The sequence below is a fragment of the Pan troglodytes genome, chromosome 1, assembly GCF_028858775.2.
Source record: "Pan troglodytes isolate AG18354 chromosome 1, NHGRI_mPanTro3-v2.0_pri, whole genome shotgun sequence".
Taxonomy (NCBI): Eukaryota; Metazoa; Chordata; class Mammalia; order Primates; family Hominidae; genus Pan; species Pan troglodytes.
In genome coordinates, this window is record NC_072398.2 from 203190457 (window position 1) to 203213599 (window position 23143).

At 41.7% G+C, this 23143-nt stretch overlaps 1 protein-coding gene across 1 annotated transcript in view; it reads right to left on the minus strand.

The window, feature by feature from the left end:
* Nucleotides 1-23143, minus strand: part of STX12 (syntaxin 12) — a 51317-nt gene that overhangs the window by 22111 nt on the left and 6063 nt on the right. Inside the window, exons 2-4 of the mRNA XM_001150284.6 lie at nucleotides 12615-12684; nucleotides 8750-8849; nucleotides 563-700 (exon numbers count right to left, since the gene is read on the minus strand). Coding sequence (XP_001150284.1) covers nucleotides 563-700; nucleotides 8750-8849; nucleotides 12615-12684 — 308 coding nt within the window. The remainder of the gene's footprint in view (nucleotides 1-562; nucleotides 701-8749; nucleotides 8850-12614; nucleotides 12685-23143) is intronic.

Here is a 23143-nt window from a genome sequence, read left to right on the forward strand (position 1 = left end):
TCTTTTATATTCTCTCTCTTGCATGGACCTTTGGCTTTGACTTTTATCCTCCTCATGCCATGAGGATATCAAAACTGAAGTTCAAGTTTGCCTTCAGTAAAGACATTCAATGCAAAAGCAGTTTCAGTATTCTGCTGACCTCTCAGGCTTTACCTTAATATTTTCATAATCTTTGATACTTTTGAGAAGTTGGATTTTTAAAATCCAGTATTTGAAAATCCTTTTCAAAAACAGAGGGCTAGTCCAAATAAACTAGCCTGTTATATTCCAGGAAACAGATTCATTATTTTTATTTTCAAGTTTTTAACGTTAAAACCAATATATCAAAATGAAAAAGAAAATTAGACATAGTTCTTCCTCCTATATCTCTTAACCCTCATTCAGATTCCTTTCTAGGCTTTGATCACGTGCATATATATTTTTTACATAGGTTACACCAACCTGCCACTTTCACAGCAGCTAACTTACATGTTTATTGGTCAAAGAGAAAAAGAAAAAAACCCACAAACTTGGAAAAGAACATTCTGATATTGCAAAGGTCTTCTTTTGGGAATCAACTTACAGAAAGACGAGATCCAGCTCTTGCTCTGGCAATACTCTCCTTTTCCTTTTCAGATACCCTTCTCTGCACAGCCTGGAAATTGTTTAAGGCTGCAGAGAAGTCATTCATGAGGCGTTCCTTCTGAAGTCTCTGCTGGCGCTAAGGAAATCAAGCAAGAACTTAAGATTTCATATTAACCCAGAATCATTTGGTTTTAATTTCCCTTAAAAGTAAAATTATACCCCTTAAAGATTTCCAACTAGGAAAATTATTATGAAATAGTCTCTTCTTTAAATTAATAAATTTGCTCTTTGCTAGCTCAAGTCCCTGGTTAATACTATAGACCAAGTCAGAATTTTTCTTCTTTCATTCTGACAAACCTGGAACTGGGTTGCATTTAACTTCTTCTTCTTTTTTTTTTTTTTTTCTTTTTATTGAGACGGAGTCTTGCTCTGTCGCCCAGGCTGGAGCACAGTGGCGTGATCTCAGCTCACTGCCAACCTCTGCCGCCCATGTTCAAGCGATTCTTGTGCCTCAGCCTCCTGAGGAGCTGGGATTACAGGCACCCACCACCATACCTGGCTAATTTTTTATTGTATTTTTAGTACAGATGGGGTTTCGCCATGTTGGCCGGGCTATTGTAGAACTCCTCACCTCAGGTGATCTGCCCGCCTCGGCCTCCCAAAGTGCTGGGATTACAGGCGTGAGTCACTATGCCCAGCCTGTATTTAACTTCTAAAGTAATCTCCAAAGAACTGCAATTCAGAATTTTGGTGCCCTGGAGAATATAAAAGAGAATAAATACCTCTGGACTCCAATTGAATCCAAACAGAGTTGGGTTTTAGCTAAAATGTTAAAACCCTATTCATCTATATTGAATTCACAGCTTCCCTGTAAACTATAGAAGCATTTCACAGGCTTTTAGTGGTTTAAAATCTTTGAGACTTGATAAGTACTTCATTTATCTACAGACTACCTCCACTAAGCTTGTTACTTCTATGTCTCAAAAAACACATGCTGAGGTTGAGCACAGTGGCTTATGCCTATAGTCCTAGTATTTTGGGAGGCTGAGGCAGGAGGATCACTTGAGCCTAGGAGTTCAAGACCAGCCTGAGCAACATGACAAAATCCTATCTCTACAAAAAATAAAAAAATTAGCCGGGCGTGGTGGTACACATCAGCTACTCAGAGGCTGGGGCAGGAGGATCATTTGACCCTGGAAGGTTGAGGCTGCAGTGAGCTGAAATCATGCCATGTACTCCAGCCTCAGCAATAGACTGAAACTCTGTCTGAAAAAACAAAACACACACACACACACACACACACACACACCACATACTGACAGCATTGTCCTGTTCTATGAACACAGAAGTAAAAACTCACCCCTGACCTCAAACAGCTATTTGTAAATAAAAGATATAGACAGACAAGTAACAAAGTTATTATAAATAACTGCTATATCCAATTGGTACTATAGGAGTTCAGAGGGCAGGAATAATCAGTAAGAACTCAAGCAGTCAAGAAAGGCCTCAAGAGAAGGTGGACAGTGAAGTAAGAGGAAGGCATGAATAAGCAGAAAGAAGGGGTAAGGCAAATCCAAGCAAGAGAATAGTGTGAGCAAAGGCATGGTGGCAGAACTTGAAGAGGATCTCTAGACAGACCGTTTGGTTGGAACTACACGTTTAGTAATGAGAGTAGCTAAAATACAAAATTGGAAAGTTAAGAAAGGGGCCAACCACAGCAGGTTTTAAATGCCGAGCTAGGCCGGGCGCAGTAGCGCATGCCTGTAATCCCAGCACTTTGGAAGGCCAAGGTGGGTGGATCACTTGAGGGCAGGAATTATTCAAGACCATCCTGGCCAACATGGTGAAACCCCATCTCTACTAAAAATAGAAAAAATTACCTAGACATGGTGGCAGGCACCTGTAATCCCAGCTACTTGAGAGGCTGAGGCAGGAGAATTGCTTGAACCAGGAGGTGGAGCTTGCAGTGAGCTGAGATCGTGCCATTGCACTCCAGCCTGGGCAACACATGTGAAACTCCGTCTCAAAAAACAAAACAAAACGCCAAGCTATTGGGAGGATGAGGCAGGCAGATCACCAGGCCAGGAGATGGAGACCATCTGGCTAACATGGTGAAACCGTGTCTCTACTAAAAATACAAAAAATTAGCCAGGCGTGGTGGCATGCGCCTGTAGTCCTTTGCCACTTGGGAGGCTGAGGCAGGAGAACTGCTTAAACCTGGAAGGTGGAGGTTGCAGTGAGCTGAGATCGCGCCACTGCACTCCAGACTGAGCAAAAGAGCCAGGTTCTGTCTCAAAAAAAAAAAAAAAAAAAAAAAAAAAAAACCAAGCTAATGAGTTTGGGGTTCAACCTCTAAAGAACAAAGAGCAATGAAGATTTTTGAGCAAGAAACATCATGGGTACAAAATAGTAACTTAGAAAAATTAGTCTGTGATGAGACCTGGGTCACCGTTTACACAAAGGTGGAATGGAAAAAAGAAACAAGTCAAACAGAACACTAATTCAGTAGTCTAGGTTTAAGGTTAGGAGGATACAGTATCAGTAATAAAATCATAAAGAAATGAATTTAAGAAACATTTTGACTGGTGGTGGGGAAAGAGAGATAAAGTCAAGAATGACTGAAATTTCAAACCTGGAAGAGTGATGGTAATACTAAAAGCAAATTTAGATGAGCAACCTTTTTCTTCTGAGATTTTTATTTTTGCATAAACAAAATTATAACAATAACGGGGAGGACATCATTCCCTAACCTCACCATGCAAAAATATTATCATAACTTTTAAATACATCGTAAACATTTTCCATGTTACCATACTCTTCACAATTATGTTTTTGTTTTTTTTTTTTGAGACAGGGTCTTGCTCTGTCACCCAAGCTGGGGTGCAGTGGTGTGATCTCAGCTCACTGCAGCCCCAACCTCCCAGACTCAAATGATCCTCTCACCTCAGCCACCTGAGTAGCTGGGACTACAGATGTGTACCACGATGCCTGGCTAATTTTTTTTTTTTTTTTTTTTTTTTTTTTGAGACCGAGTCTCGCTCTGTCATCCAGTCTGGAGTGCAGTGTCACGATTTTTTTTTTTTTTTTTTTGAGATGGAGTCTCACTCTGTCACCCAGGCTGGAGTGCAGTGGCGCGATTTTTTTTTTTTTTTTTTTTTGAGAGGGAGTCTCGCTCTGTCACCCCGGCTGGAGTGCAATGGCACAATCTCAGCTCACTGCAACCTCCGCCTCCTGGGTTCAAGCAATTCTCCTGCCTCAGTCTCCCGAGTAGTTGGGATTATAGGTGGCCACCATCACGCCTGGCTAATTTTTGTATTTTTAGTAGAGATGGGGTTTTGCCATGTTGGTCAGGCTGGTCTCAAACTCCTGACCTCAGGTGATCCGCCCACCTCGGCCTCCCAAAGTGCTGGGATTATAGGCATGAGCCACCGTGCCTGGCTAATTTTTGTAGAGATGTTGCCCGGGCTGGGTCTCAAACTCCTGTACTCAAGCAATCCACCCGCCTCAGCCTCCCAAAGTTCTGGGATTACAGGTGTGAACCACTGTGCCCGGCCATGATCTTTAATCGCTTACATATATTCCATCAAGTTGACCTAAATTTTATGTAAATACTCCTTCTAGATTTTTCACAGTTATTAAATATTATAAAGTAAGCCCCAATGTAATGGCTAATATTTATATAGTGCTTAAATTGTACCAGTACTACTGTAAGTGCTTTACATAATAATTCATTTATCTATACAATGACCTATAAATTAGGCATTATTATAGTCCCAACTTTACACATCAGAAAACCAAAGCACCACAGAGGCTATGTAATTTGCCCAGGATCACACAGTAAGTGACAAAGATGGATTTAAATCCAGGAAATTTGGCTCCAGAGTATATAGACTGTGTGTGTGTGTGTGTGTGTGTGTGTGTGTGTGTGTGTGTGTGTGTGTTTACCTTCAGAATTTTTTTTCCCCTTAGGGCTAATTAGCATGAGTGAGAATATTAGGTCAAAAGGCACAAACTTTTCTGTGATGTTAAGTATTGTCAATGAACTTAGTTAAGGGGTTTGGGTGAAACATGAGAAACTCAGTATAAGACAAGTTTTATATGAAGGTAGTTTATTTCAGGAGGAGATGTCAGAACATGAATTGAAGATATGGGCCACGCACTTAGAGGTGAAGGGGTTAGATTGGAAAAAGATCTGAGGTCATGATCATAAAGGTGAAAGGGAGGTCATAAAAGCAAGTGACTCCTAAGGAGAAAGCATAGAGTGAAATAATTCGAGGATCAATGGCACAACCTTGGGGCATGCCCACTCTTAGGAGGATATGAAGTCCAGGAAGGAGGCTGACTCAACCTGGGGATCTCCAGAGTTGGAGGACACAATGAAAGAGAATCATGGCAAGAAGAAAGTTTCAGGGCAGACGGGATAGGCAAGAGGATCAAAGGAAACAGAAAAAAAGTGAATAGGCCAGGCATGGTAGCTCACACCTGTAATCCCAGAACTTTGGAAGGCTGAGGCAGGCGGATCACTTGAGGTCAGGAGTTCAAGACCAACCTGGCCAACGTGGCAAAACCCTGTCTCTGCTAATAATACAAAAATTAGCGTGGTGGTGTGCGTCTGTAGTCCCTGCTACTTGGGAGTCTGAGGCAGCAGAATCGCTCGAACCTGGGAGGCAAAGGTTGCAGTGAGCCTTTGCTCACTGGAGTGCAGATCATGCCACTGATCTGGTTGGAGTGCAGATCACGCCACTGCACTCCAGCCTGGGTGACACAGTGAAACTGTGTCTCAAAAAAAAAAAAAGTGAATAAAAACTCTTTATGGCCAGGTGCGGTGGCTCATGCCTGTAATCCCAGCACTTTGGGAGGCCAAGGCTGGCAGATCACCTGAGGTCGGGAGTTCGAGACCAGCCTGACCAACATGGAGAAACCCCATCTCTACTAAAAATGCAAAATTAGCTGGGCGTGGTGGCACATGCCTATAATCCCAGCTACTCGGGAGGCTGAGGCAGGAGAATTGCTTGAACCTGGGAGGTGGAAGTTGTGGTGAGCCGAGATTGCACCATTTGCGCAGTCCAGCCTGGGCAACAAGAGCGAAACTCTGTCCCAAAAAAAAAAAAAAAACTCTTTACAAAGGGCCTGGTATGGCAGTTCATGCCTGTAATTCCAGCACTTTGGGAGGCTGAGGAGAGAGGATTGCTTGAGCCCAGGAGTTTGAGACCAGCCTGGGCAACATAGCAAGACTCTGTCTCTATAAAACATTTAAAAAGTAGCTGGGTGTGGTGGCACATGCCTTTGGTCCTAGCTACTCGAGAAGCTAAGGTGGGAGGATCACTTGAGCCTGGGAGGTTGAGGCTACAGTGATACAGCGAGCCACGACTGCGCCACTCCACTGCGCCTCAGCCCGGATAACTGAGTGAGACCCTGTCTCAAACAAACGAACAAAAAACCTCAAAAGCCACTGGACTGGGTAACTAGATCATTGATGATAGTATATAAGTATGGAAAAAAACTGAAAGTAGGAGTATGGTTTGATGTATAAGATAGTAATGAAAAGATGGGTGATGGGGCTAAGATTAATTAGATGAGAAAAGAGTAGAAAGACAAAAGGATACAGAGCATAACAAGAGGAGGGGAATCAAGGAATTATATTTCACCAGAGAGAGTATGTTTGTAGATCTAGTTCGTGTTCTTAATGATCCAAGATAATGGAAAGGAACAACAGCATGCATAATCCAAAAATAACTTCTATTTGGTTTTAGAAGATGTTTGATGAATTTTGTTTTGGTAGCAGATTTGATTTTCTATTTATATTTTGCTTAGGCTACTACTTAACTCTTAAATACTTTCACTACTCTGCATTAGACCCTTCAACTCCTTTTTTGTTACTATGAAAACTATCTACAAGTGTGTATTCCCTAAGTGCATGGTTAGGAGGAAGAAATGGGTAACTTGGCAGCAGTTTGGAGATATTGGATGGCAAGGGGGAAATGGCCCATAACTGAAACATCAGCATGAGTAATAATTAGAATAAACAGCCCGTATATAGACAACCAAAGGGTAACTACTTTGTAGCAGGATGACAAAGCATCTTGTCCTCCTCTCTCTTCTGCAAGTGGGGGCCAAAACTCCAGATATGCTACATGGAACAGTTTATCAGGTTAAACTAGTGATTTTCAATTTTTTTTTGACAGAGATTTACAATAAGAATTTGACAACATGGGCCAGGTGTGGTGGCTCAGGCCTGTAATCCCAGCACTTTGGGAGGTCTAGCCGGGCAGATCACCTGAGGTCAGGAGTTCGAAACCAGCCTGGCCAACATGGCAAAACCCCAACTCTACTAAAAATACAAAAATTAGCCGGGCGTGGTAGTGGGTGCCTGCAATCCCAGCAACTTGGGAAGCTGAGGCAGGAGAATCGCTTGAACCTGGGAGGCGGAGGTTGCAGTAAGCCAAGATTATCCCACTGCACTCCAGCCTGGGCGACAGAGCAAGACTCTGTCTCAAATAAAAAAAAAAAAAAGAATTTGACATCATGATCCATCCATCCATACACATATGTATGTATGAAACAACAGTTCCATATAACAATATTTACCATTATTACATAGTATAGACTCTGATACTTCTACTCTAAGTTTTTTAAAATGCTGATCTCAATACACTAAAATGACTTCATGTTCCACTAGCCACAACCCATACTTTGAAAAACAACCCAGGACAGGGAAGTTGAAAGGCTTTGTCTTCAGAGCCATCAGATATAGGACATTATCATTTAAAAAGTTCAATCATAAAAAACGATATAAAGGTCAGGCACAGTGGCTCATGTCTATAATCCCAGTACTTTGGAAAGCCAAGGAAGGAGGATCACTTGAGCCCAGGAGTTTGAGACTAGCCTGGAAAACATAGCAAGACCTCATCTCTACAAAAAATTTAAAAATTTAGCTGCGTGTGGTGGTGCGCACTTGTGGTTCCAGCTACTCAGGAGGCTGAGTTGGGAGGATCCCTTGAGCCCAGGAGTTCAAGGTTGCAGTGAGCTATGATTGCCACTGCACTCAGCCTGGGTGACAGAGTAATACCCTATCTCAAAAATAAAATAAAATTTAAAAAGCAATACAAGTTAAGTGCCCCCACGAATGGTATAGAAGCTAAAAGCAAAACAGGATCATAATAGGAAGGTAGACGGAGAAAGTTTTTTTTACTGGAGACCTGAGGTAGATCATGAATGACAAGTCAAGCCACAATGAAGGAGGGGCACATCTGACTTCAGGAATGTGGCATATTAAGGGAACAATGAATCTCAGTAAAAACTGTGTGTTTCTAAAGGATTTAAATGGCCACTGAAGAAAATGACTTGAAAAGAGAACCCTTTTTCCCCGAGCAGTTCCTTAACCTGAGTGAGACCTGTGAATAATTCATGACAGAACATGAAGGTAACTGCAAAACATGAAAGAAAGATGTTTCATTAAAATGTAAAGATAATGGATACAAAACAAACTAGGAAGCCTGGGCATGGGGCTCACGCCTGTAATCCCAACACTTTGGGAGGCTGAGGTGGGAGGATTGCTTGAAGTCACAAGTTCAATACCAGCATGGGAAACAAAGCAAGACCATGTCTGTACAAAAAAATTGTTAAAATTAGCTGGGTGTGGTGGCACATGCCTGTAGTTGCAGCTACTCAGGAGGCTGAGGGGAGGGGACTGCTTGAGCCCAGAAGTGGGAGGCTGCAGTGAGCTATGATTGCAACACTGCGCTCTACCGTGGGTGACAGAGGGAGACCCTGTCTCCAAAACGACAACAACAATAAAAATAATAACAATTAAAAAAAAAAAAACTAGGAGAAAGGAGGAAGCCTACAAACATAAAACTGCTGGCCAAACCCCAAAGAGATGCAAATGTTGAGATTTCTCTTCAGTTAACTCCATTTTATTAATATATTAATAATGTTAATAATAGCAGCAGCCACCACATATTGATTACCTACCAGACGCAGACACTTTGCCACATCTGGTGCGTACATTCTTTCTATTGCCCCAACAGTCACATATCCCCCACTTGATGGATAAGAAACTGAGGTGCAGAGGAGGTCTATCTATCTAGCACCAAAGGTCAACTTATTTTTTTTTGTTCTACACACTGCCTTTCTACTAACACAAAGTCCTTTCCTATTAATAAACAAAACAGAAAATACCAACCTGTTCTGAAGTAGATAAGGGAAGGGGCAAGGACCCTAATTCTTTCAGCAATTCATTTGTTTCCTTGGCGAGCTGATTTGTGGAGTGTTGTAACTGTTGCCTAAGAGAGAAAAGATATGTTTCAGGATGTTGTCACTTCTTGAGAGGGTTATACACAGAACCACTTTGTTCTCAGAGTGTCTCATAACGTAGGGAATGAAGGGCCATTTGAAGAAATGAGTCCCTAGATGCCCAGGTTCACAACAAAATTCCAGAAATATTACCCAGGCAAACCCACTTCAAGGTATCTTCACTGAGCAGAAAGAATCTGCTTCAATAGCCTGCTGAAGAAAGCACAGATCAGGAATTTTAACTCTTTGGGAAGAGAAGAAAAGCATATCAGCAGTTCTGATAAAAATATAAAAAGAACAATTGCCGCCCACACCTAAATCAAGTAGTTTAAACATACTGAACTCTCTTATTGTCCAGGAGTTGACTGCCACAGTCCACTAACTAGAATCTAGGCACAGACAGTTAGATGAAATGTGCATTAAAAGCGTAGCTTCCTACCTACCCTAGGGAACAACCTCCAAACATCTAATCCCATGCTCTTGCTTTAAAAAGCTGGCTCTTTTCTAGCCTTATCCTTGGCTTCCTACCTGCTCTTTATACCTGACTTTCTGGCTCTTCCCTCCAAAACAAAGAAGCCTTACCTGTTAAAAATACAAAAGGAGTAGGGAGGAAGGGGAATTGAAGAGGAAAGAATATGTAGTATATTAAGTGGAACTTAAAGTAGTAGAAATACAAAAAGTACTCTTTTCATTTGTGGTTTCCTCTACTATCCAGCCATTTCTACAAAGGCTTTCTGAGACGACAGTGAAACCACATGCTATGATCTGAATGTTAGTGTCCCTGCAAAATTCATATGTTAAAATCCTAATTCCCGAGGTGATAATATTAGGAGATGGGGTCCTTTGGAGGGTGATTAGATCATGGAAATAAAGTTGTTGTTTATAAACTACTCAGTTTATGGTATTTTGTTATAGTAGCCCAAATGGGCTAACACACCACACTACTAATTATTAATGGTTTTTTTGTACTGCAAATGGGCCTCCAGGATTTAAAAAAAAGGAGTCAAAAGCAAGAGGTACCCAATCAGTGGCTTGAACATCCCAGGCAGTACAAAATATCCAGAGATATTTCACATTTCCCTGGAAAAAGCTCACAATAATAGTCATTCTCTCACCTCACACTGTCTAGGGTAGGAAACAAAAAATATTGCTTGATATATATATACATATATATGTATATACATATAGATACATATATATGTATATACATATATAGATAGATATATATATTATATATATTTATATACTATATATTTTATATATATTTATATACTATATTTATATTTTATATATATTATAGATATATTTATATACTATATTTATATTTTATATATATTTATATACTATATTTATATTATATATATAATATATATATTTATATTATATATATATTATATATATATATTTTTTGAGATGGAGTCTTGCTGTGTCGCCAGGCTGGAGTGCTGTGGCGCGATCTTGGCTCACTCCAACCTTCGCCTCCCGGGTTCAAGTGATTCTCCTGCCTCAGCCTCCCAAGCAGCTGTGACTACAGGCGCAAGCCACCACGCACAGCTAATTTTTGTATTTTATTTTTTTGAGACAGAGTCTTGCTCTGTCACCTAGGCTGGAGTGCAGTGATGTGATCTCAGCTCACTGCAACCTCCGCCTCCCAGGTTCAAGCGATTCCCCTGCCTCAGCCTCCCAAGTAGCTGGGACTACAGGCACGTGCCACCACGCCTGGCTAATTTTTTGTATTTTTAGTAGAGACAGGGTTTCACTGTGTTAGCCAGGATGGTCTTGATCTCCTGACCTCATGACCCACCCACCTCGGCCTCCCAGAGTGCTGGGATTACAGGCGTGAGCCACTGCTCCCGGCTTGCTCAGTACATTTTAAAGATGAAGAATAGCACTAAAAGCAGAAATGGAGCAGAAAAGGATGTGATAAAAAGAATCAGGAGTCCCTACTATCAGTCTACTATTCTCTCCCTCAGGCTCCCCTTGGGCTGTTCTGATTACATATGCAGTAGTCCCTCAGTATCCATGGGGGATTGGTTCCAGGGCCTCCTGCCAAGTCCTTAATATAAAATTGTATAACATTTGCCTAGAACCTATGCATATCCTTCCATATACTTTATTTATTTATTTATTTTGAGACGGAGTTTCGCTCTTGTCACCCAGGCTGGAGTGCAATGGCACAATCTCGGCTCACTGCAACCTCCGCCTCCCAGGTTCAAGTGATTCTCCTACCTCAGCCTCCCAAGTAGCCGGGATTACAGGCACGCGCCACCATGCCCAGCTAATTTTTGTATTTTTAGTAGAGATGGAGTTTCACCATGTTGGTCAGGCTGGTCTTGAACTCCTGACCTCGGGTGATCTGCCCACCTCAGCCTCCCAAAGCGCTGGGATTACAGGTGTGAGCCACCACACCCGGCCCATATATTTTATTTTTTATTTTTATTTTTATTTTTTTGAGACAGAGTTTCACTCTTGTTGCCTAGGCTGGAGTGCAATGGTGCGATCTTGGCTCACCGCAACCTCCGCCTCCTGGGTTCAAGCTATTTTCCTGCCTCAGCCTCCTGAGTAGCTGGGATTACAGGTGCCTGCCACACACCCAGCTGATTTTTGTATTATTAGTAGAGACAGGGTTTCATCATGTTGGCCAGGCTGGTCTTGAACTCCTGACCTCAGGTGATCTGCCCGCCTCAGCCTCCCAAAGTGCTGGGATTACAGGCATGAGCCACTGCACCCAGCACCCCCTTCCATATACTTTAAATCATCTCTAGATTACATTACTTAATACTTAGAGGTGAAGCCAGCTGGACTTCTGGGTTGGGTGAGGACTCAGAAATTTTCTGTCTCACAGGAGGATTGTAAAATGCACCAATCAGCACTCTGTAGCTAGGATTGTAAAACGCACCAATCAGCAATCTGTGGCTAGCTAGAGGTTTGTAAAATGGACCAATCAGTGCTCTGTAAAATGGACCAATCAGCAGGACATGGGTGGGGACAAATAAGGGAATAAAAGCTGGCCATGCCAGCCAGCAGCAGCAACCTGCTCAGATCCTCTTCCACGCTGTGGAAGCTTTGTTGTTTTGCTCTTCACAGTAAATCTTGCTGCTGCTCACTCTTTGGGTCCGCACCACCTTAAAGAGCTGTAACACTCACCACGAAGGTCCATGGCTTCATTGTTGAAGTCAGCGAGACCAAGAACCCACCAGAAGGAACTAACTCCGGACACAATACAATGTAAATACTATGTAAATAATTGTTCTACTATATTGTTTCAGTAATGACAAGGAAAAAAGTCTGTACATCTTCAGTAGAGACCTTCCTTTTTTTTTCTGAATATTTTCTATCTGTGGTTGGTTGAACCCACAGGTGCAGAACCTATGGATATGGAAGGCCGACTGTAGCTGGAAATCCAGTTAGACTAGATCATGAGGAGTCCTACGCCAACAAGGAAGCTCATTTAGGCAGAGTTGTGAGCAGAATATAGTTTAATAGTGGTACGAATTCCCTTTTCTACTTCCCTAAATTGTTCTGCTAAACTGCCCAAGAGGAGAAAGAACCAGAGTTCAAAGACTTTGAAAGGCAACGGAAATTACAATCCATTAATATACTTTGTTGCCCCTCTTTTAGATCCAGCTCTTATCTCATGACCCACTGCCTCTCATTATGACTTCCCAGACCTGAAACCTAAGCTGCTGTCTGGCAAGGACACTGTGTCCTCAAATGGCCCTCACAAAACCCAACCTTGTCAGGAAGTTACTCACAGATTTTCCTGTAGCTTGCTTGAGTCCTGCTTAGTTCCTAGCTGGCTCATCAAATTCTTTATCTGAGCAGCTGGGGAGATAGGAAGAAAAAGATTTATTTAAAAGAAAAATACATTCATCATGAGTACCCTACTTCTAAGATCCCTGGTCTCTTCCCATTCAGAATAAGTATTAATACATGCAACTAATAGAGACCATGCTATGATCAAAACCTTGACACACACATTCCTCCAAAAACTAATTACAAGGTTCACCTTTCTCCTATAGAGTAACTGTGTCACAAAGTAGAAGGTGGTAGTTTTATCATCCCCCCAAAATTTGCTAGTTTTCCTAGATCTCCTATTGCAATGGTTAAAAATTTCAACACCTTTAGAAGGGCCTCTAGGCCAGATATCAATTTGCAACAATAAAAAAAAAATCAAATCAAATACAATAATTTTTCTATAGCAAACATTTTTGGAAAGACAATGTATACTTATTACTAATAATGGGTTACCACCAATTGAGCACCTCTAAGTGCCAGGCACTATATACTAAGAGCTTTGTATACACTCTGTTATTAATTTTCACAACAGCAATCTCCAGTAGATGTACTTTTTTATTTATTTATTTATTTTTTTGAGATGGAGTCTCACTCTGTCACCCAGGCTGGAGTGCAGTGGCACGATCTCAGCTCACGCAAGCTCCACCTCCTGGGTTCATGCCATTCTCCTGCCTCAGCCTCCTGAGTAGCTGGGACTACAGGCGCCCGCCACCACGCCCGATTAATTTTTTTGTATTATTAGTAGAGACGGGTTTTCACCATGTTAGCCAGGATGGTCTGGATTTCCTGACCTTGTGATCCACTCGCCTCGGCCTCCCAAAGTCCTGGGATTACAGTCGTGAGCCACCACGCCTGGCCTTAGTAGATATACTTCCATTTTGCAGGTAAGGAAGTGTATTTAGAGAGGTTAAGTATCTTATACAAGCATATACAATTAATAAGTAGCAGAGCAAAAATTCAATGCCCAGTACATCAGATTCCAATGGCTATGTTCTTTCAACTGTGCTGTCTATACCATAATACAGTCAAACATATGGTTTTGTTCAGCCTTCTCTACCTTTTCCTAGATATTTGCTAAGACTAGGAATGGTCATGTTTGAATCCTGGATGTTTAACTCCTATCCTAGACCAAGAAAGCAGAGGTCCAGAGGAACTGATCATCTATCAATAAGGAGGAACACTCTAACGCCAGCCTGCCTGGGACTCTGAACACTCCTGTCCCTTACTGATTTCTGTAACAATAGAGCCCTTCATTTATTTTATGCCTTGCTTTCTATTTTCTTTTTCTGGTTACTGGGGAGGGTGGGGGAGATTTATTCATTCATAGAGGTTGGAAGTTAGTTATATGATTTCTTGTTTGCTTGCTTGTTTTCCAAGAGCATTCACTGTCTTCTATTACAAGTAGCTGGAGTACAGAACATATGAATAGAGTACTCATTGCCCAGAAGTAACACACTTACCATCAAGTTTCAACAGAACTTCAAGAAATAACATAACACAATAAGTATAAGGCTCTTCCAGCCATTCAGCTTTCTTTGTGAGAGCCCTTTCTATCCTCTCTGGATTAATGCCAGTTTCACTTGTGAAACACCAGCCTGCTAAATGACTGGTTCAGTGGAAGAAAATGAGGAGACCAATGTATATTGTATAATTTGTGAATATTATAGAAACAGTATACATATAATGCTCCCATGTCCAACAAGAAAGAACCTTCACTTATTAGAATTTTGAAATTTAAAAATTAATTGTTCCAAATTTACTTTTTGGTAATAGTACTCTTTAAAATAACAATATTTGGGGGACACAGTCATAATCTTGTCCCTAATTTGGTCACCAAGATCAGTAAAAAAGTAAGCTAAAATTTATTGAGTACCAGTTACCTTACAATACCAATGACATGCTAATAGTCCCTAAATCTTTTTTTTTTTTTGATACAGAGTCTCACTCTGTCGGCCAGGCTGGAGTGCAGTGGCATGATCTCGGCTCACTGCAACCTCCGACCCCAAGGCTCAACCAATTCTCCTGCCTCAGCCTCCCAAGTAGCTGGGATTACAGGCGTGTGCCACCACACCTGGCTAATTTTTGTATTTTTAGTAGAGATGGGGTTTCACCATGTTGGTCAGGCTGGTCTCAAACTCCTGACCTCAGGTAATCCACCCGCCTCGGCCTCCCGAAGTGCTGGGATTGCAGGGTTGAGCCACTGCACCCGGCCAGTAGTCCTTAAATCTGATAAGAAGCAACGATTAGGCAAAAATCTAACTTATTGCTCAGTGCTTCTATTCCTAAACAGAAATGGAACAACTCAGTCCTTAGTAGTAAGTACACGTTATTTCTCCCTAGCCAAAATTACTGCATTGTTGGGGATACAAAGCAAACATTTCCAGAGTCAAGTATATATAGGCTGGTAGCACTTCAGATTATGATTTCATCTTATTTTGAGACCATATTTTCCTAACAAAAATGTGATTCCAGTTTTATAACAGAAATATAGGATTCACTTAATTCAAATTTTGCCTTTTGACAAGACTTCTCTAAAAGATATCTATTCTACTAAGTGAGGAACCACTATAGCTCAGTGGTTCCATGGTTCCAATTATAAGCACTATAATTACTGCATTCTGCTAAGATAGCATTATGTGTGACAACCACTTTTCTTCATCACTAACATGTGGTATGTCCTTCTTATCTAAGTCAAATGGGAATCAGGATACAACTAAAGCTATTAACTGGACAGCCATAAAAATAATTTATGAAAGAGGGCATGAATTTTCATTTACTGAGCATCTACTATGAGGTACTAGACACTGGGCTTGACAAGCATTAACTTATTTGACTCCAACAATCCTTTAAGTAAGTATTATTATTCCATTGTTGCATATGAGCACAATGAGGCTCCTGAGAGTTACAGAACTCATTCATTCATTCATTCATTCAGAGTAGAGTATCTACTCTACACTATTCCATGTCCTAGAAGACACTTGCCTTCGAGAGTCTTCTAAGGAAAAGAGATAAACAATAAACATATCAGGTAGTGAAAAATGGTATAAAGAGAAATAAATTCAGGTAAAAGCTGAGGTGACAGTGGTGGGCAGAGGATACTAGTTATACAGAGTGGTCAGAGTATAAAAAGAAATAAATTCAGTTAAGAGCTGAAGTGACAGTGGTGGGCAGAGGATACTAGTTATATAGAGTGGTCAGAGAGACCTCTCTGATAAGGTGACACTGAGCTGAGATCCAAAGTGAAAGATCAAGCCACACAGCTATCTTGGGGAGAAGCATTCTAGGAGAAGAGAGTAATCAGTACAAAGTCCCCAAAGCAAGGGTACTTGATGTGATGGAGGCCAGGGTGGCTAGAGCAGAGTGAGCAAGAGACAGCAGAGAGGTGGCCAAGGAGGTAGTAGGGACCCAGATTGTATAGGGCCTTGCAAACAATTATGAGGACTTTGAATTTTAATGAAATGGGAAATCACTGGTAGGTTTTGAACAGAGTGTCATTACAACCAGAATTTAAACCCAGGGCTAACTGCAGTGGAATGTGCCACATTACAGTCTCTCAAAAGGCTGACTCTTACAGGAAAAAGAATGTAGTCACACAGGGCAGGCCTAGATTTCCCAGTGTTCCACTTAGCCCCACCCTACTTATCTGATACCTAAGTTAATAGGTCTCTGCTCCAGATAGGCTGATGTCCTTCCTTTAACCTGCTCCCTTCTCCAGCTCCCTGGCACCTATGGGAACACTCCTCTGTACTCACTAGAGTTCAGCAGAGTGCCAGGCACCCAGGTGATACATAATCAATTACTGATTAATTGAGTTAGCCTCCCTTTTCCATTCTGGCAAGCTCTTTGAGGCAGAAGATATGAATGAAGAATATAAGCTAGGAATAATGAGGCCTGAAATCTAAGCCAGACTTGACGACTAACTAGATGCAGGGCACTAAGCAAGTCATTTCATTTGACTGGGTCTCTTTTTCACCAATTACAGATAATATTCAGATTTCACTGACATTTACTGAATACTTAAACTATTTGTGTAAGGTTTTTATTTTATCTCATTAAATCCTTACAACTATGTAAGAACTAAATGATCTCTAAGTACTCCCACCACTGCTCAATTCCAAAATTCAATAACAGTGAAATAGCTCCAGTTGCAGAATTATGCTGTGTAACCAAGGAGTACTTTTGCAACCTGAAAGTTTGGCTTAGAAAGGTTCCACCTGTGACTTTCTTAACTTCATAAATGCAAGGTACAAACAGGACTGGACTGACTATATCCCTCTAGAAGGCAGGGACTGCATTCTACTCATTTTTGTGTATGTATAACTCCTCCCAACACACACACGCCCATCCAGAAAATGGTTGAATATATGATAACGTGTAAACGTAGATCTGACAAAAAAAGTCAAGGACATAGGTCTTTTCTTATTGAATGTCTTTAAAAAGTAGAGCATTCCTTAGAAACTTTAGAAGTATGCCAAAGTATCAAGTTATTAATCATCTATCAAAATTTATTAAATAAGCTACAGAGCTATGGGAATTTTATAGAATATGAAAAAAATCAATTAATAATCAGCTGTTCTCTGCATATTCTCAGTGGAGAAATCTTCTTCATCTAGACTTTTCTGATTTCCTTTGTTGGGATGACCTAAATTTGGGGGGTGGAAAGATAGGGAGGGGTTGAGGAAGTGGGGGTGTTGGGAATATTATAGGGTCATTTGCTAGCTAAGCACCAGAATTAATCTAAGCCTTAACACTTTCTAAATTCCTAAATATTAAGATATTTTCTTTAAAGTTTCCAGCCAGACTCAGGTATCAGATACCCTAAAACTCAAATCATAAGGACAACAGTGTCGTAGTTTACTGGAACCCAGAGAAGCAGGACTTTTTGTATATTGCCCTCTATAATCACCAACATCAGGGATTTGTTCAAAACTAGTAACTCAATGACTCATGTATTTTACATCTAAGAGATGTATCTTTCAGTAAACCTAAAGCACACAAAGGAATAACGTGTTTACAGATACATTTATTTGCCCTTGAGCATACTTAAAATATCAAAAAGAAAAGTGAGGCCAGGCACAGTGGCTCACACCTACAATCCCAACAATTTGGAAGGCCAAGGTGGGCAGATCACTTGAGGCCAGGGGTTCAAGACCAGCCTGGGCAACATAGTGAAAACCGCCTCTACAAAAAATTTAAAAATTAGCCAAGCATGGTGGCGCATGCTTGTAGTCCTGGCTACTCAAGAGGCTGAGAGAAGAGGATCGCTCAAGCCCAGAAGTTTGAGGCTGCAGTGAGCTATGATCATGCCACTGCACTCCAGCCTAAGCAACAGAGCAAGACTCTGTCTCAAAATAAATAGACAAATGAATAAAAATTTAAAAAGTAAAGTGACACTTTTTTTTTTTTGAGACAGAGTTTCGCTCTTGTTGCCCAGGCTGGAGTGCAATGGTGTGATCTCAGCTCACCGCAACCTCTGCCTCCCAGGTTCAAGCGATTCTCCTGCCTCAGCCTCCCGAGTAGCTGAGATTATAGGCATGTGCCACCATGCCCGGCTAATTTTTTCTATTTTTAGTAGAGATGGGGTTTCTCCATGTTGGTCAGCCTGGTCTCAAACTCCCGACCTCAGATGATCTGCCTGCCTCAGCCTCCCAAAGTGCTGGGATTATAGGCATGAGCCACCACGCTTGGCCAAGTGATGCTTTTTGGAAATATTTTTACCAGGATGAGTTGAATCTTCTGGCTAACTTGGTTAATGAGAAAACTCCTTTTCCAAGCATTCTAGTAAATGAAGGTTTTATGTTAGACCGATGTGCTACAACTTTTTGGAGGAAAATAATTGGGTATTTCCTATGAAATGTTACATAATCCTAGAAACCAGATGACTAGGCCAAAGGTAAAGACAAGTCCTTCAGTTCTGTGTAAGCAATTTTGTTCTTTTTAAAACTAGGACTCAGCTGGGTGTGGTGGCTCACACCTGTAATCCCAGCACTTTGGTAGGCCAAGGTGGGTGGATCACCTGAGGTCAGGAGTTTTGAGACAAGGCTGGCCAACATGGTGAAACCCCGTCTCTACTAAAAATACAAAAATTAGCCAGGCATGATGGCACATGCCTATAGTCTCAGCTACTCAGAAGGCTGAGGCAGGAGAATTGCTTGAACCCGGGAGCGGAGGTTGCAGTAAGCTGAGATCGTGCCACTGCACTCCAGCCTCGGCAACAGAGCGCGACTCCATCTCAAAAAAAAAAAACAAAAAACAAAAAACAAACAACTAGGACTCAATTTCTCCTATCGCTGACCTCTCATTTTAAAAAAGCATATCCTGGCTAAAACTTTTAAAAGAGTATGAAGCAAATCAATTTGTTATACATTACAGCTAACATCCACACTAGGAACTCCTCTAAACTGAAAATTCTTTTTGTGCTTTAAGCTGATATCGGCAGAATCTGAATCTCCAAATGAACCTTCATCCAAAGCAAAGTCAAATCAAAGTCAAATTATATTGAAAGTAACTATCATCAGAGGTGGGAAAAAGATTTCTCTTCATTTGACAGGATCGAATGCTCTAAGTCAGTATTTTAAACAAATTCAACAACAAAAAAACATTATTTACACCAAATGAGAAAATGATAGCCTATGTGGTGATTATGAAAATGAAGTCATCTCAGTGTTTTACTCTGAAAATTAGGTTTACATTCTGTTTTTATATCACTACAATGAAAATTACCTTTTTTAAAAAATGTTTTATTTTTTTGAGACAGAGCTTTGCTTTCTTTGCCCAGGTTGGAGTGCAATGGCACGGTCTCAGCTCACTGCAACCTCCACCTCCTGGGTTCAAGTGATTCTCCTGTCTCAGCTTCCCAAGTAGCTGGGATTACAGGTGCCCACCACCATGCCGGGCTAATTTGTATATTTTTAGTAAACAGGGTTTCACCATGTTAGCGAGGCTGGTCTCGAACTCCTGACCTGAGGTGATCTGCCCACCCTGCCCTCCCAAAGTGCTGGAATTACAGGTGTGAGTCACCGTGTCCATCAACCTGACTTTAAAAAATAGCCACTGTACCATAACAGTAAAGTTCTAGACTAAAGTGAAAATGGATACTAAATATCAAAGGTATAATTTTCCTTTAACCATACCAGTTTCAGAATATGCAATGGTTAAGAGCATAGCTCTGAATTAAGACCGCCTATATGGCCAGGCATGGTGGTTCAAGTTTGTAACCCCAGCACTTTGGGAGGCCAAGGTGGGAGGATCACTTGAACCCAGGAGTTTGACACCAGCCTGGGCAACAAAGTGAGCCCGTCGCTACAAAAAATTAAAAAATTACTTGGACGTGGTGGTGCGTGCCTGTAGTCCTAGCTACTCGGAAGGTGGAGGTGGGGGGATCCCTTGAGTTCAAGGTTGCAGTGACCTATGACGGCACCACTGTACTACTGGCACATCCTGGGTGACAGAGCAAGACCCTTTCTCAAAAAAACAAAAAACAAAAAACCACTGCTTATGCCTATGCTTGTCGTGGTCCCGCTACTTCCAAGCAAAGTGATCTTGAGTAAAAGGCTCCACTCCTCTATGCCTTAGTTTCTTTGCCTAAAAAATGAGAATAAGAGAATCTTCATATGGTTGTTGTGAGGATGAAATGAGATGATATGAAGCTAAATTTAGAACAATGGCACATAAAAGCACTCAATTAAAGATAGCTATTATTATCAAACTCAAGACCAAGAAAAATGTACTTAGCAGTAATAAAATCAATTAAGTACATATTGAATGCCAACTATATATGCATTGTTGTTCCAGGCACTGTGACTAAAGACAAATGTATAATGCATGGTCTCCACAAAACTAACAGTGATCTCTCTGCTTGGGGTGACAATGTCAAAAAGCTTGAATTAATTAAAGAATATATAATATAAGTGCGTGCTAAACTGTGAGGGAAAATTGCTTGTATTATAAATTCAAAGGAAATACACCAAAATGAGAGCTAACATTTCTTAAGCACTTACTATGTAGCAGGGACTGTAGATGAATTATCTCATTTAATCATCACAACCCTATGAAATAGGTATTATTAACTCCATTTTAACAATAAGGAAACTGAGAAATAGGTAAAGCAATGTGTTTACACAGCTAGTAAGAAGCAGATCTAGGATTCAAATCCTGGCAATATGACTCCTGAGCCTGCCTACCTAACTATTAAACTATTGCGGGGCAAGGGATTCAACAAGTATTAATAATGTCACCACTGGGGCTGGTCGTGGTGGCTCACACCTATAATCCCAGCACTTTGGGAGGCTGCAGTGGGCAAATCGCCTGAGGTCAGGAGTTCGAGACCAGCTTGGTCAACATGGTGAAACCCTGTCTCTACTAAAAATACAAAAATTAGCTGGGCGTGGTGGCACAAGCCTGTAATCCCAGCTACTCAGGAGGCTGAGGCATGAGAATTGCTTAACCCCGGGAGGCAGAGGTTGCAGTGAGCTGAGATTGCGCCACTGTACTCCAGCCTGAGTGACAGAGCAAGACTCCATCTCAAAATAATAAAAATAATAATAATGTCACCATTTATTGAACGCCTGCTATGTGCTAGGCAGTATACCAGACACTTTCAAACATCCCCCCTTTTTTTTTTTGAGACAGGGTCTCACTCTGTCACCCAGACTGGAGTGCAGTGACGTGATCTCGGCTCACTGCTACCTCTGCTTCCCAGGCTCAAGCGATCAGCGATTTGCCCATCTCAGTCTCCCAAGTAGCTGGGACTACAGGTGTGTGCCACCACACCCAGCTAATTTTTGTATTTTTGGTAGAGCCAGGGTTTCGCCAAGTTGCCCAGGCTGGTCTCAAATTTCTGAGCTCAAGAGATCCACTCGCCTCAGCCTCCCCAAGTGCTGGGATTACAGGTGTGAGCCACTGCGCCCAGCCTCAAACATCCCCTTTTAATAATTTCACTCATTTTATAAATGGGGTTACACACGGCAGGGAAAATAACCTGCTCGAGGTTAATACATGGAAGAGGAGGGATTCAGTCACAGATCTGCTGACCCCGGAGAGTCCATGATCTTTCTGACCTCACTTTGTCTTTCAAAAGCAAAGGAAGGCTGGGTGCCTGTAATCCCAGCACTCTGGGAGGGCAAGGCAGGCAGATCACCTGAGGTCAGGAGTTCAAGACCAGCCTGGCCAACATGGTGAAACCCTGTCTCTACTAAAAATACAAAACTTAGTCGGGCATGTGGTGCACGCCTGTAATCCCAGCTACTGGGGAGGCTGAGGCAGGAGAATTGCTTGAATCTGGGAGGCGGAAGTTGCAATGAGCCTGATCGCCCCACTGCACTCCAGCCTGGGAAACAGAGCAAGACTCCGTCTCAAAAAAAAAAAAAAAAAAAAAAAAAAAAAGCAAAGAAAAACTTAATTGCTATCAGCAGCAGGACTTATGCACAACTGAGAGGATTTGTATAATTTAGATAGCCAATGAGGTAGGGAGAGAAAAGATACTAAAAAAAGGAGGAACCAAAGGGCGGACGCAGTGACTCACACTTGTAATCCCAGCACTTTGGGAGGCCGAGGCGGGCGGATCACCTGAGGTCAGGAGTTCAAGACTAGCCTGACCAACATGGAGAAACCCTGTCTCTACTAAAAATACAAAATTAGCCGGGCGTGGTGGTACACGCCTGTAATCCCAGCTACTTGGGAGGCTGAGGCTGGAGGATCGCTTGAACCTGGGAGGCAGAGGTTGCGGTGAGCCGAGATCGCACCACTGCATTGCAGCCTGGGCTGTTAACAACAGCGAAACTCTCTCTCTCTCTAAAAAAAAAAAAAAAAAAAAAAAAGGAGGAACCAAATGAGCAAAATATAAACTGAAAGATAGAGTTGAGAAACATAAAGAAAATAGCCTTCCTAGCAAAGAGTAAGGAAGAGTAGAAAATATGGCTAATTTGGGTTAAGATCGCAGGGAGTGAAAGCAAGGTGAAATATTAAGATCTGATTCAGGCCAGGCACGGTGGCTCATGCCTGTAATCCCAGCACTTTGGGAGGCCGAGGCAGGTGGATCATCTGAGGTCAGGAGTTCGAGACCAGCCTGGCTAACATGGTGAAACCCTGTCTCTATAAAAATACAAAAATTAGCTGGGCGTGGTGGCAGGTCCTGTAATCCCAGCAACTCGGGAGGCTGAGGCAGGAGAACTGCTTGAACCCAGGAAGTGGAGGTTACAGTGAGCCAAGATTGTGCCATGGCACTCCAGCCTGGGCGACAGAGTGAGACTCGGCTCAAAAAAAAACAAAACAAAAAAAACCATCTGATTCAATAGACAACAGAGAGCCACTTTAGGCTCTTGAGGAAGTGAGCAGTATAATAAAAACAGGACTTTAGACATAGTGATAGCACTATCAGTATAAACTAGAATGGGGCGAGACCATAATCAGAGACACTATGAATATGCTGTTGAAATACAGATGTTGAGCTGATGAATACTTAAGAGGATAGCAAGGAAACATAAAA